Consider the following 20,132-nt stretch of genomic DNA (forward strand, 5'->3'; position numbering starts at 1 on the left):
CACACACACTAGACTGGTTGCCTTCTGAATTTAACTGCTTGAAACCCAAATAATTATAGGATGGCCATGGCTCAATGAGATTTAAAACCTATTATCTCGATAGAGCTGCCTCCCAAGAGCCATGATCTGCTCAGACTCTGCCTAGGTACTGCAGAGATCGGAATTGGCTTAATGCACAACCCGTGTATGTGGATGACGTACATGCAATGAAAACCAGCCTGCCAGGTGAAATAATGCTAGAACAGACCATTGGCGTGCTGAAATAGTATATACTGAACTGCTCTGGGGAAATCCAACAGTATTCTGGAGAGAAAGAACAAGATTTGTAGTGGTCTGCTACATGGCACCCAGCCTTAAAATCATGAGGGGTGATCCATGCTTCCAATTTCATAGTGAAGAGCACAAGTGTGAAAGGAGGAGGAAAGCAGGTGGAGGAAAAGAAAAGGAGGTGGTGATGTCCACCAGTCCTTTCTTCCCTGCCTATCTTGAAGAATTTCTGCATCACCAACTGTCCCTCACTTAGAAGAATGAGGGGTGATCCCATTGAAACCTATTGAATACTGAAAGGCCTAGATAGTGGAGAGGATGTTTCCTATAGTGGGGAGTCTAGGACCGGAGGACTCAGCTTCAGAATAGGGGAATGTCCGTTTAGAGCGGAGATGAGGAATTTCTTTAGCCAGGGAGAATTCGTTGCCACAGACGGCTGTGGAGGCCAAGTCATTGGGTATATCTAAAGTGAAGGTTGATAAGTTCTTGATTAGTCAGGGTGTCAGAGGTTACAGGGAGAAGGCAGGAGAATGAAGATGAAAGGGATAACACATCAGCTATTATGGGACGGTGGAGCAAATGTGATGGGCTGAATGCCCTAATTATGCTCCTATGTCTTATGGTGTTAATGTTACTGACCATCAGAGAATGTGCATGGCTATATGGCAAAAATAACAGACACCACAAAATAAACATTTCAAGCAAGCTTTATCCACTGAGATTGGGTGAGACTAAAACGAGAGGTCATGAGCTAAGGCTGAAAGGTGACACATTTAAGGGGAGCATGGGGGAAACGTCTCCAATCAGATGACGGTGAGAATGTGGAACAAGCTGTCAGCACAAGTGGTGGATGTGGGTTCAATTTCAGCATTTAAGAGAGATTTGAATAAGTACATGGGAGAGCAATGAAGGGTGTAGAATAATAGCTCAGCATAAACTAGATGGGCCAAAAGGTCTGTTTCTGTGCTGTAGTATTCAATGGCTCTATTAAATTATAAACCAAATAACAATACATTGGGCTTAACCTTCTATTCTTCAAGCTGCTAGGGTATCTTCTCTATGTCACTGTCATTATCTAAGTACTCCTGTCAAATGCTATTACAGTGCTTCAAGCAAAGCTGATAAATAACTGCTGACGACCAGTGGAGGAGACTATAACTGGTCTTAAAGGACGATCTTAGAGTCTAGATACTGTGCCATCTAGGCTGGGAAGGACAATAGTCCAGAGCTGCCTGCTAGATGCCAAGCTACAGCAAGGTACTAGAAGAATTTCAGGAGGAGCACAAAAACTTCCTTTCTGAAAGGAATGCCAGATTTGTGCTTTATTAAGCTATTTCTCATGACAGAACTTTGGCAATTCCAGTACCTTACATTAAAGTACAGTTTGCTGGTCATGCTACAATAATAATGATAATAGTAATTTATTTGTAGAACATTTTTCATACAAACAAAGTGGTTCAAAGTTCTCTATAATGGGATAAAGTGGAAACTTAAAAATAAAAGTCAAAATGTCAGTTAAAAGCAAGGTTAAATAAATAGTCTTCGAGCTGGCGTTTAGAAGTGTCAACTAGGCCTCAATCCCCTATAATTTTACAGCTTGAGTTCCATAGTTTGGGAGCATGGTTCAACATAGCTGACCTGTCAATTATCTTTTGAGGGAGATGGTTTAAATTTAAGAGACCGGCAGAAGAAGACCTGAGAGCTGGTCAGGATTATAAAACAAAACCGATTCTGTGATGTACTCCGGTTCCTGATCATCGAGAGCTTTAACAACAAGTAAGAGACGAGTAAAATCAATTCTAAAAGATCCAGGAAGCCAATGTAGACTAGAAAGGATGGGAGTGATAAGTTCCCTCATCCTGGTTTTAGTTAAAACTTTGGCAGTGGCATTCTGAATGAGTTGAAGTTTATCAATAGATTGCTTTGGAAGGCCAGTAAAAAGTGCATTGCAGTAATCCTGTCTGTTCAATATAAAGGTGTGAATTAGTTTTTCAGCATTATTACATGACAGAAATAGACTTACCTCTGCAATATTTCTTAAGTGTAGAAATGTTGCTCAAGTTACTTTCTTTATATGGGATTTAAAGTTCAAATCTGTTCAAGGAAAACACCCAGGCTTGTTCCCGCTGATTTTACAAAGGGAGCCAAATTCCCAAGTTTATCAAGAAGTTTATCTCTTTTGGCTTTGGGATCATCTAAAAGTTTTTCACTTTTATCTTCACACACAAAATGCTGGTGGAATGCAGCAGGCCAGGCAGCATCTCTAGGAAGAGGTACAGTCGACATTTCGGGCCAAGGCCCTTTGTCAGGACTAACTGAAAGAAGAGATAGTAAGAAATTTGAAAGTGGGAGGTGGAGGGGGAGGGATAGAGCTAAGTGCTGGAAAGTTGATTGACAAAAGGGATACAAGGCTGGAGAAGGGAGAGGATCATGGCCTAGGGAGAAAGAAAGGGCGAGGGGAGCAGCAGAGGAAGATGGAGAGCAGGCAAGGAGTAATTGTGAGAGGGACAGAGAGAAAAAAAAAGGAAAAAATTTTTTTAAAGCAAATAAATAAATAAATAAATAGATAGATAAATAAGGGATGGGGTGAGAACGGGAGGAGGGGCATTAACGGAAGTTGGAGAAGTCAATGTTCATGCCATCAGGTTGGAGGCTACCCAGACGGAATATAAGGTGTTGTTCCTCCAACCTGAGTTTGGCTCCCCTCCCCTTTTCTTTCTCCCTATTCAAGTCACTTTTTATTGTCATTTCGACCGTAACTGCTGGTACAGTACACAGTAAAAACGAGACAACGTTTTTCAGGACCATGGTGCTACATGAACAATACAAAAACTACACTGAACTACCTAAAACAATACAAAACTACACTAGACTACAGACCTACCCAGGACTGCATAAAGTGCACAAAACAGTGCAAGCATTACAATAAATAATAAACAAGACAATAGGCACAGTAGAGGGCAGTAGCTTTGTGTCAGTCCAGGCTCTGGGTATTGAGGAGTCTGATGACTTGGGGGAAGAAACTGCTACATAGTCTGGTCGTGAGGTCCCAAAGGCTTCGGTGCCTTCTGCCAGATGGCAGGAGGGAGAAGAGTTTGTATGAGGGGTGCGTGGGATCCTTCATAATGCTGTTTGCTTCACGGATCCAGCGTGTGGTGTAAATGTCTCTAATGGCGGGAAGAGAGACCCTGATGATCTCAGCTGACCTCACTATCCGCTGCAGGGTCTTGCGATTCAAGATGGTGCAACGTCCGAGCCAGGCAGTGATGCAGCTGCTCAGGATGCTCTCAATACAACCTCTGTAGAATGTGGTGAGGATGTGGGATGGGAGATGGACTTTTCTCAGCCTCCACTGAAAGTAGGGCTTTCTTGGCTATGGAGCTGGTGTTGAGGGACCAGGTGAGATTCTCTGCCAGGTGAACACCAAGAAATTTGGCGCTCTTAACGATCTCTATGGAGGAGTCGTCGATGTTCAGCGGAGAATGATTGTTCCGTGTCTTCCTGAAGTCAACAACCATCTCTTTTGTTTTGTTCACATTCAGGGACAGGTTGTTGGCTCTGCATCAGTCTGTTAGCCGCTGCAGCTCCTCTCTGTATGCTGACTCATCATTCTTGCTGATGAGACTCACCACGGTCGTGTCATCGGCGAACTTGATGATGTGGTTCAAGCTGTGTGTTGCAGCACAGTCGTGGGTCAGCAGAGTGAACGGCAGTGGACTGAGCACACTGTCCTGGGGGGCCCCCATGCTCAGTGTGATTGTGTTGGAGATGCTGCTCCCAATCTGGACTGACTGAGGTCCCATGATCCTCTCCCTTCTCCAGCCTTGTATCCCTCCCCCTCCTGTCTTTTCCTATCATTTCGGATCTCCCTCTCCCCCTCCCACTTTCAAATCTCTTACCATCTCTTCTTTCAGTTAGTCCTGATGAAGGGTCTTGGCCTGAAATGTCGACTGTGCTTCTTCCTATGGATGCTGCCTGGCCTGCTGCGTTCCACCAGCATTTTGTGTATGTTGCTTGAATTTCCAGCATCTGCAAATTTCCTTGTGTTCACTTTTATCTTCATTTAGTTTTAGGAAATTATTGCCCATCCCTTTGTTTATTGCAAAAATGCCTGAAGTCAAAGAAGATAGGATGTTATCATCAGGCTCAACCGAGATGTAAGATTGTGTGTCATCTGCATTACCGTGGAAATCAGGTTTATGCATGTATAAGGAGAAGAGTAGGGGATCAAGACAGCTTCCCTGAACAACACCTAAAGGTACGTCAAATCTCTTAGAAAAATGATATCCAAGACAGACAAAAAATGTTCTCTCTGAGTGAAACCTGTTAGAAAGGGCAACTCAGATCTCGAGTCAATCTTGCAGAATGTTGTGGTCAATTGTGTCAAAGGCAGCACTAAGATAGAGGAGAATTAAAACCGAGACGCTGTCACAATCAGTGTTGAGCCTAAGGTCACTGACAATTTTTTCTTGAAAATATTAAGGTGGACTTCTAGCCCAACTTTCATCCATTTTCTTTCAGCTACTCTGCATGATCTTGTGAGTTCACAGGCAGAATTGTCCAGGCATGGTGACATTTTACTCAGTGATTTCTTTTTAACACTGAAGTCGGGCCTTTGTGCTTAATAAATTAGTCAAGTTATTGTTGAAAGAATCATTTACTGAGCAGTTTAAGTCACATGGATCAGATAATCTAACCAGCTCAGAGAGTTTAAGTTGTGTTGCAGCATCAAGAAACTGTTTTTTAACTGTAATTTCTCTTGTGGTCTTGATTCTAGCCAGGAGGGCATCAGGGATAGTAGTATCAGACCAAGAGACATTAACAATATTTAACCCTTTTGTCATTACTCAGTCAAGTGTATTTGGGCTCAGAGACTCAATGCTGGGTAAGATCTTGGCTGTCTTGTAAGTTCATGAACTACAAGGCCTGGTGCATCAGTAGTCCAGAGGAATTATGCTAGTAGTCTGAGCCTGTACTGAAATACCCAAAAGCTTGGGGTCTGCTGCTTCTGCTTTAATGGAACCTCTATCTTTGATAGCCTCTAAAGTGCTCAAATGGAGATGGCCAACAGTTCTATACTGGAATGGATGGGCTCTGAGTTCCACACAAATATCTCCTGAGCACTAAATCGCTGCTAAGCATCTCCATGCCCCTTGATAATGACACCAGCTCTCTCGCAGGCTTCTCATTGCATTTAATTCTGCATGCCTTCTATGCAATCAGCCCCACCAACTCCTCGTCAGACTCCCCTGCAGCAGGGCTCAAAGTGAACTCACTCCCGAACATTGTTTTGATTTTTACCATAAAAACGATTGTTTGAATGAGGTACAGGAGTCTGAAGATGCACAACAAATTAGGAACATCTTCTTCCCCTTCTCCATCAGATTTCTGAATGGTGCATGAGCAATACATCACTATTCCTCTTTTACATTATTTATTTATTTAAATTCATATTGTAACTTATAGTCATCTTTATGTATTGCACTGCATTGCTGCCACAAAACAACAGATTTCATAACATGCCGGTGAACCGGATTCTGATTCAGTATTCACAGATCCAATACCAATATCTCCATTACAAAACAGGAGCCAAACTGGGAGATAGGAGAAACTTTAAAAAACATCAAATAGCTGTATAAATAAACGGAATTAATCTTACATTCAATATAATAGAAATGCCTTTAATAAGACATCCTCATTACCTCCATGTAGAAATCTGATATTTAATGGATAATGGGCATTGTATTAAGTGTTTAATGGGTTTCCTGGCTCCTTTCCTGCTATCAATATTTGCTCCAGAAGAAAGCGAACAAAGTGCAAACAGCTCTCAGCAAGTGACAAGCATGACCTTTAGAGACACACAGTCACATAAATGATTTTCCTTAAAGTATCATAATTAAAAACATAGTTCGATCAAGTCTTATTGTGCTTGGTATTATAAGAGTGGAAGTTTATAGCTGATCCTGCTCACAGTATTCTTCACAATGTTAATTCACTTTTTGAATTTCACTTTAACAGAGTAATAAAATCAGTATTAACATTTGTCTGAACTAATGAATATCGCATATGATCTTTATATAACTGTTCACACTGTAATGATTTGATTCAGACTCAGCATTTTAACAGATGATATTCACTCCAAGGGTTCGTGCTTACTCAGGTATCATTCTTCCCAAGACCGGACAAGGCGTATGAGTATTCTTAGAATTCTACCGTGGAGAGCATCTCATGCAATACTCAATCTGATACATCCTGGTGCTTTTCAGTTGGTGAGTGCATGTGCATTATGAACACCAAGTCAATGAAAGAAAGCAGGAAAAAATATGGGAAAACAAAAAGCAGAAGCAATCAGATGCAGATGATTTTACTTTTTATGGATAGACCAAGGAAAAGTAACAGTAACGGCAAAGGAGAGCAGCGTCCAAAATATATCCAGAGCCCGGTTCTAAATCTGTACAAATTGAATAAGCACAGGGTTTAGGAGATGCATCATTTATAAAGATGGATGTGGAAACATGTGGTAGCTTCCATATTTAAATTGGTATGAGAAAAGGCAATGTGCTTTTGATCATGTCCTGTCACCTGCCCCACATGACCATGACCACCTATACCCTTCCCAGCTTGTTTATAGGGGTAAGGCCTCATTGTACCACAATTTCAACTTGTCCCAACCAATTTCGTTACCTTGAGCAAACGAGAGTTGCCTGAGTACACAGATGAATTCTAGGTGCAGACAGGTACTGAAAACTGAATGTCTGGAAACAAAAAAGCAGTTCATGCTTCCAAAGCTCAAACTATGATCATGTGTAACAAGGACTCTTTTCTTCATTTTTCCTGAGGTTAATGAACTCCCAGCTGTGTGTAGGTCTCTGGCAAATGGAAGGAAGGTACAAAAGTCATGATGTGACCTCTAGTAGATTTTCATACTGCCTGCCCAAATTTTTAAAAAAGTAATTGGACAGTAATGGGTGGTGGAAGAGAACCAAAGCCGATGCTTGAATGTTCGAACAGAAATTGTGATAAAACAGGATCCTTTATTGTTTTGGAAACACAGACATAATAATTGATAGTATGGAGACTATAAATGATGCAAAGTTATTTGAGCCGAAGTCATTTATATAGTAAAAATCATGAATGCTGTCTTGAGAGACTTCCTCATGACTTGCTGGTGTCTCATAACCATTATCCAAAACCTGATAAGATGGCAGCATGCTCAGACGCAGTGGCCACTCCAATCAAAAGCGTATTTGTTCATCCTGTACGTTTTTTTATGATACAAATCACAGCTGGATACTAACAACATCAAATACTGCATGACTATCCCATCAGCTAGTTGCTCAGTAGCGATGGAGTTGGACTTGTTGAGTACCCTTGTTGTGATGTTGCCTAGACTTGGTGCGTATCATTGTGCTGTGATGGTGTGTGATGTGATTGATTGTCTTCAGTATTTTTATTAGATTGCAAGACCCTGTTGGACATTGGTAATGTACTCTACCAGAAGTCTGGTTGGTGCAGTCCTCCAGTGTTCACTCAGTGCTGCCCTCTGGAGTTCATTCAGTGAAGGGAAACTGAACCAGGACAACAGTCATGCCACTCAGAGACTTGGGCTATATTATTTTTATCTTTTGTTTTCTCTATGACTGTATCTTTTTGGCAGGAGGCAAAGAGTGGGAATAAAGGGAGCCTTTTCTGATTGGCTGCCAGTGTCTAGTGCCAGTGTTCCACAGGGGTCTGTGTTGGGACCAATACTTTTTACATTATATGGCAATGATTTGGATAACAGAATTGATGGCTTTGTTGCAAAGTTTACAGATGATATGAAGATAGGTGGAGGGGCAGGTAATTTGAGGAAAGAGAGAGGCTACAGAAGGACTTAGACAGATTTGGAGAATTGGGAAAGAAATGGCAGATGAAATATTGTGTGTGGAAGTGTATGGTCATGCACTTTAGTAGAAGAAATGAGGGGTAGACTATTTTCTAAATGGAGAGAAAATACAAAAAAACTAAGGATTCCCTAAAAGTTCAAGCAACACACATCAAAGTTGCCGGTGAATGCAGCAGGCCAAGCAGCATCTCTAGGAAGAGGTACAGTCAACGTTTCAGGCCGAGACCCTTTGTCAGGACTAACTGAAGGAAGAGTTTGTAAGAGATATGAAATTCCCTAAAGGTTAATTTGCAGGTTGAGTCTGTGGTGAGGAAACCAAATGCAATGTTAACATTTGTTTCAAGAGGACTCACTAGAATATAAAAGCAAGTATGTACTGTTGAAACTTTATAAAGCACTGGTGAAGCCTCACTTGGAGTATTGTGAGTAGGTATGGGCCCTCTATCTTGAAAAGGATGTGCTGAAACTGGAGAAGGGTTCAAAGGACAGTAACGAAAATGATTCCAGGATTGAATGGCTTGTCATATGAAGAGCATTTGGTGGCTTTGGGCTGGTATTCACCAGCCCAAATTCATGTATGGTTGGATGTCACCAGAATTCAGGAGAATGAGGGGTGACCTAATTCAAACTTATTGTATGGTGGAAGGCCTTAATAGAGTGGATATGGAAAGGATGTTTCCTATGGTGGGAGAGTCTAAGACTGGAGGACACAGCCTCAGTAGAGAGTGGTGTTCTTTTAGAGCAGAGAAGAGGAAATTCTTTAGCCAGAGAATGGTGAATCTGTGGCACTTGTTCCCACAGGCAGCTGTGGAGGTCAAGTCTTGATGTATACTTAAGGCAGAGGTTGATAGACTCTTGATTAGCCAAGGCATGAAGGGATACGGGAGGGAAGGAAGGAGATTGGGGTGAGAGGAAAAATGGATCAGCTACGAATAAATGGCAGAGCAGACTAGATGGGCCAAATGGCCTAATTCTGCTCCTATGTCTTATGGTCTTATGAAATCACTGTTCGTGCTATGTGCTGTTGGTAAAGTGTGTTGCTCCTTGGCACAAAAAGAAGGCTGGCTAGATTCATGTACGGGTGGATGTTAATTCAATTGCAGCTTGAAACTTTCAGCAGTTTCAGGAAAAAAAAGAAAGAAAGAGAGAGGTAAAAAAAGTTTTTGCAAATGTTATGAAATCAAAAATGAAAATCTAAGTTCTTCCACATAGAAACTTATGTCTCCAAAAGATTAATATGATATATTATGCGTGCAAAATGAATGAGCATTGCTTTTGAGATGAAGGGTTGACTTATCTGGGTTGAATCAATGACACCTCTGTCCAAGATGTAATGAATGAACAATACTTTTGCACACAGGATCATCTTTGTTCAGTCACTTTTACGTTCAAATCATGAATTACTTATATAATTTAAATGTATAGTAGTTAACATAATTTTGTGATATTTTTGTTAACTGCTGCTTTAATATCGTGTTCTCAGATTATTTGAATCTGCTAAAAGGGCTTATATTCAGGATAAATATATTATAAAATAATAATATGTAATTAATAATATTATTCAGATAATTGAGTGAGTTGAAATTTGCCTTGTCAAAAATATAATCCAGAATATATAAAGATATGTTTTGAGTCCCTGCAGTTGAAAAGGAATGTAATGTTTATTGGTTGGATTCCATTAAAATACAAATACAGTAAATTATCCGGCTTTAAGATGTTTTATCTATTCAATGAATACTGCATTTGTCAGCAAGAAGAATTGGAAAGCTGCATCATTTCTCCACCTCTGCTGAAAGCAGCGACTAAGCTAGTTAGCCTCACTACATATATCGGGGTTACTGTTTGTTTTCTGATATTTCATTCAAGCAATTCTTCATCTGTTATCTAGGTCATGCCTTTTCATTATGTCTGATACACAGGCAAACCCACACCTGGGAAAGAGACAGAAATGTGAAAGGAGGCTGGCCAGAGTGACCAGCGCTTGAGTGTAAGATGTGTTTGCTGTAAAGTCATTAATGCTCAAAATGCAATAGACAATGCTAAAATATAACATTGAACAAAAAAACTGTTGATAAACTAGATACTGTACTGAAAGAAAACAATACCTTTTTTTTCAGTTTCCATCTTTGAAATTTCTAGGCAGTTAATAATTAAGACTTTCTTTTTGTTAGCTGTTCACCATTGACCCTTGTCCTCAGCCACACAGCCTCACTGTTTTTCTGAATACGAATGGAGAATACATTTTCCAGTACAAGTGGCCATTTATAAAGCACAAGGACAATTCTTTCCACACTTCTTGTAGCAAGGATCACAATCAGTGAGGTGAATTCTAACTAATTACACTCTTTCTGTCCCTAGTCAACTGAAGTGTTCTTCCTGTTCTATCTACCCATTGCATCAGTTGTAATACATCTTGGGAATTGTACCAGGGCAGGACATACACACTGAATGGTAGGACCCTGGGGACTGTTGTAGAACAGAGAGACTTAGAGACAAATAAATAGTTCCCAGAAAGTAGTGGAACAGTTAGAGAGTGTGGTAAGGGCAACGTATGGCACATAGGGGCACTGAATACAAGAGCTGGGATGGGATGTCATTTTGTAGCTGGCATTGGTGAGACTGCAGTTCTGATCACCATATAATAGGAATGAAGCGATTAAACCAGAGGGAATGATGTGGGTGCAGTAAAGGACTAGAAGGATGTTGCTGGGACTGGAGGGCTTGAGTTATGAGGGGAAATGGATGGTTTTGGATTGTTTTCTGTGGAGTGAAGGAGACCGACTGGTGATCTTGTAGAGGTTTATAAAATTCTGAGGGGCATAGATAAGGTAGGTAGTCAGCAGGGCAGTCTAATTTTAGAGGGGACAGGTTTAAGGTGAGATAGGAAAGACTATTTTCTAAATGAAGAGGGGCAAGTTTTTCCACACAGAAGCTGGTGACTATATAGGTTACAATACAGATGGGTACAATTATAACGTTTAAACACGATTTAGACAGGTCCATAGAAAAGAAGGGTTTAGATGGGTCAGAAGTAGACAAATCGGATTAGCTTAGCCAAACACCTTGGTCAGCATGGACAACACTGAGCTGAAGGGCCCGTTTCTGTGTTCTATGTGTTATCTATTTGATCTGAACATCTTGGCAAATACACTTGCTTCCAATCCTATAATATCATTTTGGAGCCAACTAGGTCAGTTACCGGAGGAAATTATTATTGGTTAGTAGATGAGTGCTCATTTGAATCTTTGCTGGATGAATTAACAAATAGTTGTATTATGTCAGGAACAAAGGAGTTGATCGTAACCTTCCTGACCAGAACGTGGTAACGAACATGAACGGTAAAACAGCCATGATCGAATGGTGGAGCAGAATCGATGGACCGAATGGCCTAATCTACTTCTAAATTTTATGGCCATTGACCTGAAAACTGAACTCTTTCTCTTTTCGCGAACGTTGCCTATGTGCTGAGTTGGTTTAGCATTTTCTGTGTTTATTTCTAGTTTTCAACATCTACATTATTCCTGTAGAAAGTCACGTAACTGTATTCCCCCGAGATTCGGATGTTATCTTAACTAAGATAGCAACGTTATCACGCAGTTCCTCTAATAACACAACTACATTTCCCAGTAATCATGTGTACTTGACCGGAAAAGAACAAAAATTTCCGGAGTCGGCGACTGCTAGGTCGCTAGGAAGCCGACTCCGGCTATAAACAGAACGGGAAGGCAGTGGGTGAAATGGAAGCGATCAGGAGGGTGAATATGTAGTTTATTCCCTATGAAGTTCAACAGCCGTTGGTTATACTTAGTGTTCTGTGGGAGAGGAGACAGTTATTGACAGGGTTTGGTGTCAGGATGACTAGGGCCTGCTGAGAGGGAAGGAATCACCCAGGCGGTGCTCGGGGCGGGGGGGCAGTGACCGGGCTGGCTCGGGAAGGCTAGAACAAGGAGTTGCTGTATCATTTCTGTTAAGATATATTACATAACCACTGCAAGCGCTTTTACAGCGCAAAAAAAAGCACGACCGATTAAGATCTAGCGTTGGCTGCGTTTCCAACGTCAGTGCATAACATCTGCCCATAAGCCTATCTTCAGTGTGTGCGTCTACAGTCAGAGCCTTGCAGACTGCTGAGTAGGTTCCTTTATTCAAAATCAAGGGCTTTCGCAGATCGAATTCGGGCCCGAGACTCGTCTCCCATCCTACCCCCCACGCCCCCACCCGGTCTCCAACACCGCAGTCAATCCTCTTTCCTCCGTCTCCAGTCTATATTAATTGCAGCATTTTAAAAGAACACAGCTGCTGCAAGATGTCATCTGCACCTATTGATAAGGTACGTTTCTGATTATGATTATTATATGGTTGGCTAAGTTGGCAGTTTTATTTTCACCGATCTGACAGCCCCTGTTTCTTGGGCGGGGTGCGTTGCTGGTGGTTAATTGAATTTATTTTACTTTGGAATTATTCGATTGCAGTGAAAGAAGATGTAGACTGTCGAGGGTTGTGTTTGCTTTGGTTTAGCAAGTGAGAATGAAGCGAAGAATAAGATTGTTTATAACAGAAGACAGAAAGAATCCATTGGTAGATCCGATGTTTAACTGAAATTCGGAAATTACACTGAGTTAGCGTTGCAGTTTTATTGCTACAGTGACCTGGATTTGATCCTGACCTTGGTTACAGTCTATGTGGAGTTTGCGTGTTCTCCCAGTAAATTTGTTGGTTTCCTTTGGGTACTGAATTTCCTTTTGATTCTTAAAGATATGCAGTTTATTAGGCCTATTGGCTCTTGTAAATTGCCCATTTTTTAAAAAAATCGGTGGAGCTAATAAGCATATGTGAAAATTAGTTGGGGAGTGAGATTAGGAGAGGGGAATAAATGTGGATTGAGACTGATGGATTGCTTTGAGAGCTGGTGCAGATTTAATAAGCAGAATGGTAGTCTGCTGCACCTTAAAATACAGAGAAACCAGATTCAATGTCACATAAGTATACTGGAAGCAGAAAGTAGAGGTTGGGGAATGGTTAATGTAGAAATGGTAGAATAAATGTGAAGATAGTGAAAAGATGTGTTTGTTTCTGTTTATTGTGTTGCAGAAGTTTGTGCTGGGATTGAAAGAGGGAAGAAATTCCCAAGTAGAGAGTGCAAACTGTTGGTCAAAGGGTGTCAATATAGGAATGATGGCAAAGGGTTTATTCTGAGAACAAATTTTCTGCATCAACATTCAAGTGATAGAGCATCTTTTGCCTTTGGGAGCGGTGGTTGCTTTAGGAAGCAGGGTGGATAGGAGGCTGTGTCTTGATAAATATGCAAAGCAGAAAGGAAGTAAATGAGAAAATGTTAGCTGTTTAATTGGGATGAGGCAATGATAATCATCTTGATAACCCTTTGGAAATTAGCAGATGCCATATTACAAAGTTTTCTCTTCCCTAAGAAGAGTTTGCTGTTGAGGGAATAAATTGGCAAGGAACAGCAATGTTCCTATCTACTTGTTGGTAGATATGGAAAACATTTCAACGAGAAGAATGTAACTGGTTTGGGCTCTTCAAGCAGGTGTTCTATTCATGCAAATAGACACGCTGGGGATTTCTGCTATGTATTGGGTACAATGTTTCATTGTTAAAATCTGACGTCTATTAACGGAAGGACATTTAATCATATGACATCAGCCTAGTGTCCATAAGTTCTGTCATAGAACTTGATTGAATTCAAAGCATTTTTGACCCATGGGGAGGCTGTGCATGGAATTAGAGCAGAAAGCTATGAGCCAGTGGAAGTCAAACGTGTGGTTTTATATGGGTTGAAGAGCATATCTTTGGAGCCCTTTAAGCTCTTCCACAGGATGTGGGTTTAATCTGGAGAGGGACAGAATTTTCCAGCAGGTTTCCAGTTGAGAATACTTTGGTCTAGTTCAGTTTATTCATGGCAAGATTCGTGATGCCTTAGGCATACTTGCTGCACTATTATTTTGTATTCTGGGACAGAATGCATCATGTTGGTCAAACCTCATTTTGGGTGAAGGTATAGGAAAGATGTGATGGTGCTGGAGAAGGGTACATGGGATATTCACCTTGGGATGTTGCCTAGGATGGAGCAGTTCAGTTATGAGGAGAAGCTAGGTCTTTTCTTCCTGGAGTGGAATAAATTAGAGGGAATGAGATTGAGAGATATACAGTTGTAAAGAATGTAAATAAGATAGACTACAGGAAACTTATCAGAAGTAAATAAAACAAGAGGACATGAGTTTGAGGGAACAGGGAATACATTCAGAGAGAATATAAGGAGGCCGACCTTCACCCAGAGAGTGGTAAATATGTGGAATGAATTGCCTGAGAGTGGTTCACTACAGCAGTTAAGAAGTGTCTGGATGAACACTAGAATGAACAGATGATCACATTTGGACATTTGAGAAAGACCTTTTGTGATAGTACTGAGAATATCTAGATCCATTCATTAGGGGCAAAGAAGTTCAGCATGAATGGCAAAGGAGAACCCTTTTTCCCCACTAACCCAAACTTTGGCCTTGTTCAACATCTCCTGTCCCTGTGTCGGCACAACCACAACACTCCACGTGCGTTGACTGTAGTTGCCACAGAGATTAAACACGTGAAGCTAAATGTTGCGATGTGCACAAAAGCCTTTAAGTCCTTTCTAGCCAGCTGAAAGCACTGGCCTGCATTTGCAGGAGATAGCAGTTGCCATTCCAGTCTCCTCCCTGACATGTGCCATGTCAATCTTTCCTATGATTTGATTTTCATCATTCTCTTTCTGTAAACACTGTCCATTCTAGGGAAACGGGAATCCACATCCACACCTTGAGTACAGACCCATTGTCTGGATGGAAGAGACTAAAGCTTTCAGTGCAAGCAGTAACTATTCTGCAGGGGTTTGGGTGACTCCTGGTTCGATTATGTAGTTACTGTGGGTTACAGTTTCCCACTTGTTCTGAAAGTTATCTCTATATGTGATATTTTTTTCCCTTGGGGAAAAGATGCATCATGGTGATGGAAAAAGATTAGGTCCAATTTTTTTTCATCAACATCTGTCTAACTGGCTCAAAACTTATGATCTCTGCCCTATGTTTCTGAGGTCTGGATTATTCACAGCAAACATCTCAAGAAATATTTGATCAAAGCTCTCCAAAATGTTCCTAGCTCTGTGGAAGGATGAGCAAATCAACGCCAGCATCCTTTCTCAGGCCAACATCCCCAGCATTAAAGTCCAAGATTTTCTGCCAGCTACATTGGGCTAACTGTGTTGCTCAGCTGTCCAACGCAAGAATATTGAAACATACTTCTTTTCTGAGCTCTGTCATAAAAGATGTGCAGGTCGTTAAAGAGGAAAATGTCAGGATGTTTTCAAAGCTTATTGCATCATCTGCACTAACTCCTGGCTCATGACTTCTCAAGTGAAGAAGTAGCTTTTAAGATGGGCTATTGAGCACCTTGATCATCAGGAACACTCAGAAGGCCTTTGTGAGTCATGGAAGGAGAGAGCACCTCACAAGATACCCAGTTGCCTGTCCAGTCAGTTCCGCAATAATAATGAAGTCATTACCGACTTCAGGATTTACAAAACTGGAGTGGAAGTAAATCTCCTTTGATTCCTCAAAGACTACTTAAGGACAAGAAGATGAAGGGCCTAAATTAGTGCTAGTTGTGTGGAGCATGCAGAGGGGCTGCAACAAAAATATTTGTTTGGCTTTGTGAAACATTGAATTATAATCTAACCTTTTTAAAGTTTGATCCTTTACATTTTGTGCATCGTGGCAGCACCTTTCCAGAATGACTAATTGTGTGGCCAAAGCATTCTAAGGTTTGCTGATTCCACTTGATGTAATTGCATACATTTGTCAATTAGTCACAGATGAAAGGTGGCATATAATCTTGTAAGATTATAAACTCCAAGCTGACCAATTGCACCATAGGTCTACCACGTCAGCATTGACACCACATATTAGTGTTGCATAAAGCAAAGAGAAAATACAATTTATGGCTCATACCTGCCTGACCTACTGAGTTCCTCCAGCGTTTTGTGTATGTTGCATTGAAAAGGTGTTCAGTTTTGCTTGATTTCAACTTTTGAGTTAACTATGCAAAATCTGGCAACATTTTTTAAAAAACTTTACTCCTGAATTAGTTCCTGCTTAAAACCAAAACTAGTGTTCAGTGATTTTTGAAGTTTTTAGGAGTAGTAATCTTTGGAATTATTAAGAGGGTTGAAGTTCCCAAGTATTCTGTATTCACTGTACTTTAAAGCACACTGCGAGGAACAGCATTTCACCTAGGAATTTGAAATGCTTACACAATTTACTGTACAATGTTTTTTTACACTTATAAGAACTAATTAGCAGGAAGGAATTGCAGACCCTGACAAGATTAAAATTAACAGCAGAAATAGTAAAATAAATTATTTTACAATTTTTGCTTCTGCACTTTGAGAACAGTAACATTCCTTACCTTGTTTAGTTCCCATTTCAAAAGTATTCTCGTTTAGTTTGATGAAGTACAAGATCAAGGAGCCACTTAAGTGTAATTGTAAACAAAACTACTTTTTCTAAAGCCCAGAAGGCAAAACAGCAGAAAAGTGAATATTTTAATGCACCTGGACGAAACCAGTTATATTTCATTACTCAGTCTAGAATTTTATCTACCTGATTGTTATGTGATTTTTTTTATTACATTGAATGATGTTTAGTTAGAATTGTACTCATTATTAAATACAATCCCATACCAGCGCTGGAAACTAATAGGTATAGGAAGTCTTGAGTGATAAAACCTCATTTAAGGTGTCATTTCAGCCATGAGTTTAACAAAATGATACTTAATCCACTGTTGAAGTATGATTGGTTGTAAAACAATAAGCTATTGAAAACATTGAACCACTTTCTGATTTAATGCATGATATGTAAACTACTTGACATGCAGGAAAGATATGTGCTCCATATTGTTGTTTGCCAAAGGACCAACAATGCTTAATATGCTATGCAGTAATGCATAGTTTATTTAATTGTTGAAGCAAGATGTCAGGTGAAATGGTTAAACCTGGTAATCTGGTTAGACCCCATTCTACATATAACTGCATCTTAGGCTGCTGAGTAATCGTTAGAAGATGGTGGCTAAAAGTGCCATAACCTAATTTCTGGAATCAAGAAAACTCTCGTATAGATTGAGCATTTCAAGAAGTCATTTTTTTTTCCGGGGAGAACCTTTTCCTGCATATCATTAAATTTCTGTTGCATATTTAAAATTAAATTTGGGAATAGTACAGTGATGTCAAATTGACTGATGGTAAAGTATTTTTCTTCCCTGGAAATGACAGCGGGTGGCATGGTGCTGCAAGTACGTATTGTCACTGTCTTTCAGCTCCTGTAATCTGGTTCTGCCCTCTGAAGCTTCCTATGTTGAATTCGCATGTTCATCCTGTGACCCTGAAGATGTGCTGGTTCTTTTGCTAACTGTAAATTGCTCCTTTGAAGGTAGTTGGTCGCAAAATTTGATGTTATTTATTAATGGCCATGGTTTCTAGGGAAACTAATGAGGGATTGGAATTGTTCTGAGGGAACATAAAATTGATAGGTTAAATGGTCATCTCAAGGCAAACCCCATACTCATTTTTAAGATAAGCTTGTTGAGGGGGAAAACTTTGGAATCATTTGGAAAGGATTTGACATACAGTGCTGGAATGTTAGGATCTTTCTCTATGCAAGTTATTCCGGGGCAAAGCAGTCTGATTGCAGTAGATTGCTACGTAGAATGTTTACTGCTTCCATTGTCTAACAGGTCGCTTTTGATAGTTTGCATCTCAATGCTAACTTTGGCCTTTTTTTCTGGAAGGATATGCCATGAGGTTTTTTTCATTTTCAATTGTGAATATTAAGCAATAAATCAACATTGTATTCATATTCATATAGGAGAAAATGGCAATTAGGCTTTATAATAGCAGTGAAAGTATAGGGGTTCCCTGAATTATAAATGACCCGATTTATGAAATCTGACTGCAAATTCTCCCATATAATTTTTCAAGCTAGTAATGCCTTGTGTTGTTCATTTTGACTAGGCACAATATACACTCAGTGGCCACTTTATTAGATACACCTTTCAAACCATTGTGGTCTTCTACTGTAGCCCACCCACTTCAAGGTTTGATGTGTTGTGTGATCAGAGATGCTCTTCCGCACACGGTTATTTGAGTTACTCTCTCTTCCTGACAGCTTGAACCAGTCTGACCATTCTCTTCTCTTCTGCCACAATCTACACTGAAAGTCACTTAGGTCACATTTCTTCCCTATTCTGATGTGTGGTCTGAACAACTAAAACCCCTTGACCACGTCTACATGCTTTTATGCATTGAGTTACGACCACATAATTGGCTGAATAGATATTTGCATTAATGAGCAGATGCCATAGAGGGAGTACAAAGAAGGTTCACCAGATTGATTCCTGGGATGGCAAGACTTTCATATGATGAAAGACTGGATCGACTAGGCTTTTACTCTCTGGAAATTAGAAGATTGAGGGGGGATCTTATTGAAACATATAAAATTCTAAAAGGATTGGACAGGCTAGATGTAGGAAGATTGTTCCCGACGTTGACGAAGTCCAGAACGAGGGGTTACAGTTTGAGGATAAAGGGGAAGCCTTTTAGGACCGAGATGAGGAAAAACTTCTTCACGCAGAGAGTGGTGAATCTGTGGAATTCTCTGCCACAGGAAACAGTTGAGGCCAGTTCATTGGCTATATTTAAGAGGGAGTTAGATATGGCCCTTGTGGCTACGGGGGTCGGAGGTATGGAGAGAAGGCAGGAACAGGGTTCTGAGTTGGGCGATCAGCCATGATCATACTGAATGGCGGTGCAGGCTCGAAGGGCCGAATGGCCTACTCCTGCACCTATTTTCTATGTTTCTATGTACCTAATAAAGTGGCTACTGAGTATATTTTCTACTAGTTTAATTAATGTTAGGATTATTCAATGACATGAAAGAATTTAAAGCAAATGTATATAGAGTGATTCAGGTTGATTACTATAGAAAAATGGACATTTCTGATTTGCAGAGAAATTGGCTTATGAACAGTGCTCAAGATGTTGAAGGGCAGGAGTTGTTTAAACAGACAGCCATGGCTAAAACTAGGAAATTAGCTCCATGCACACAGGAGTGATATGTATATTTGCAGTATTGGGGTTCATTACTTCAGTGAAGAAGTGCATTACTTTATTGTTATCTTATTAACGACAGAGTTACAGAGCTAATAAGCTGCAAAAGTGTTTTTCTGATGTTTCAGGAAGTTGGATTCTTAGGCAATATATACAGTGGTTAACTGTAACATTCTGTTAAGTAATTCTGAGTCAATTTTATGGACTTGGTATGTGTTTCTTGCCAGTTTTCCTGAGCTGTTGATTACTTTAAAAGGCTTTGGTGTAATTGTAAATAGCTTTTTGTTAATATGCTTAGGGTTGCAAGACTATTAAAAGAAAAGTTAATCTCATGGTTTTGGCCATGGCTCCGTGTTTAAGTCAACCTCCCCCTATAATGAGGCAACCAAAGTTGAATGCAATACTCCAGATATGACCAAACTATACTTTATACAGCTGCAACATAACTTCCCAATTCTTATAGTTCCTGAACTAATAAAGACAAGCCTGCCTTTACCACCCTATCAGCCTGTGTAGGAACTTTCAGGAAGCTGAGGATTTGGATTCCAAGGTCCCTCTGTACATCAACACTTGCATCATACAGCAGGTGCTCTCTACAGTTACCCAGTGAGGTAACCGTAGCCTGTGACCAGGAGCAGATATCATCAGGTGGTGCCCAACTGTCATAGAGTGTTTCGACTCTTAACTGCTACACTCTCCAGCTGACAGGTCAGCAGTGGTGGCCAAGCCACTGCCCACCTGTTCCTGATTTCCAGCTCAACTCTCACCTGCTCCATATCCAGCAAGAGGCTCTTTCTACTTTCTCCCCTATCCTGTGAGCTGCTTGGTTCT

The 20,132-nt window shown here is 40.5% G+C and overlaps 1 protein-coding gene across 1 annotated transcript in view; it reads left to right on the forward strand.

The window, feature by feature from the left end:
* The first annotated feature begins 11,810 nt into the window (after positions 1-11,810).
* Positions 11,811-20,132, forward strand: part of LOC140204232 (ubiquitin-like protein 3) — a 30,912-nt gene continuing 22,590 nt past the window's right edge. Inside the window, exon 1 of the mRNA XM_072270770.1 lies at positions 11,811-12,482. Coding sequence (XP_072126871.1) covers positions 12,459-12,482 — 24 coding nt within the window. The 5' untranslated portion in view covers positions 11,811-12,458. The remainder of the gene's footprint in view (positions 12,483-20,132) is intronic.

Source organism: Mobula birostris, chromosome 10, assembly GCF_030028105.1.
Source record: "Mobula birostris isolate sMobBir1 chromosome 10, sMobBir1.hap1, whole genome shotgun sequence".
NCBI classification, from domain to species: domain Eukaryota; kingdom Metazoa; phylum Chordata; class Chondrichthyes; order Myliobatiformes; family Myliobatidae; genus Mobula; species Mobula birostris.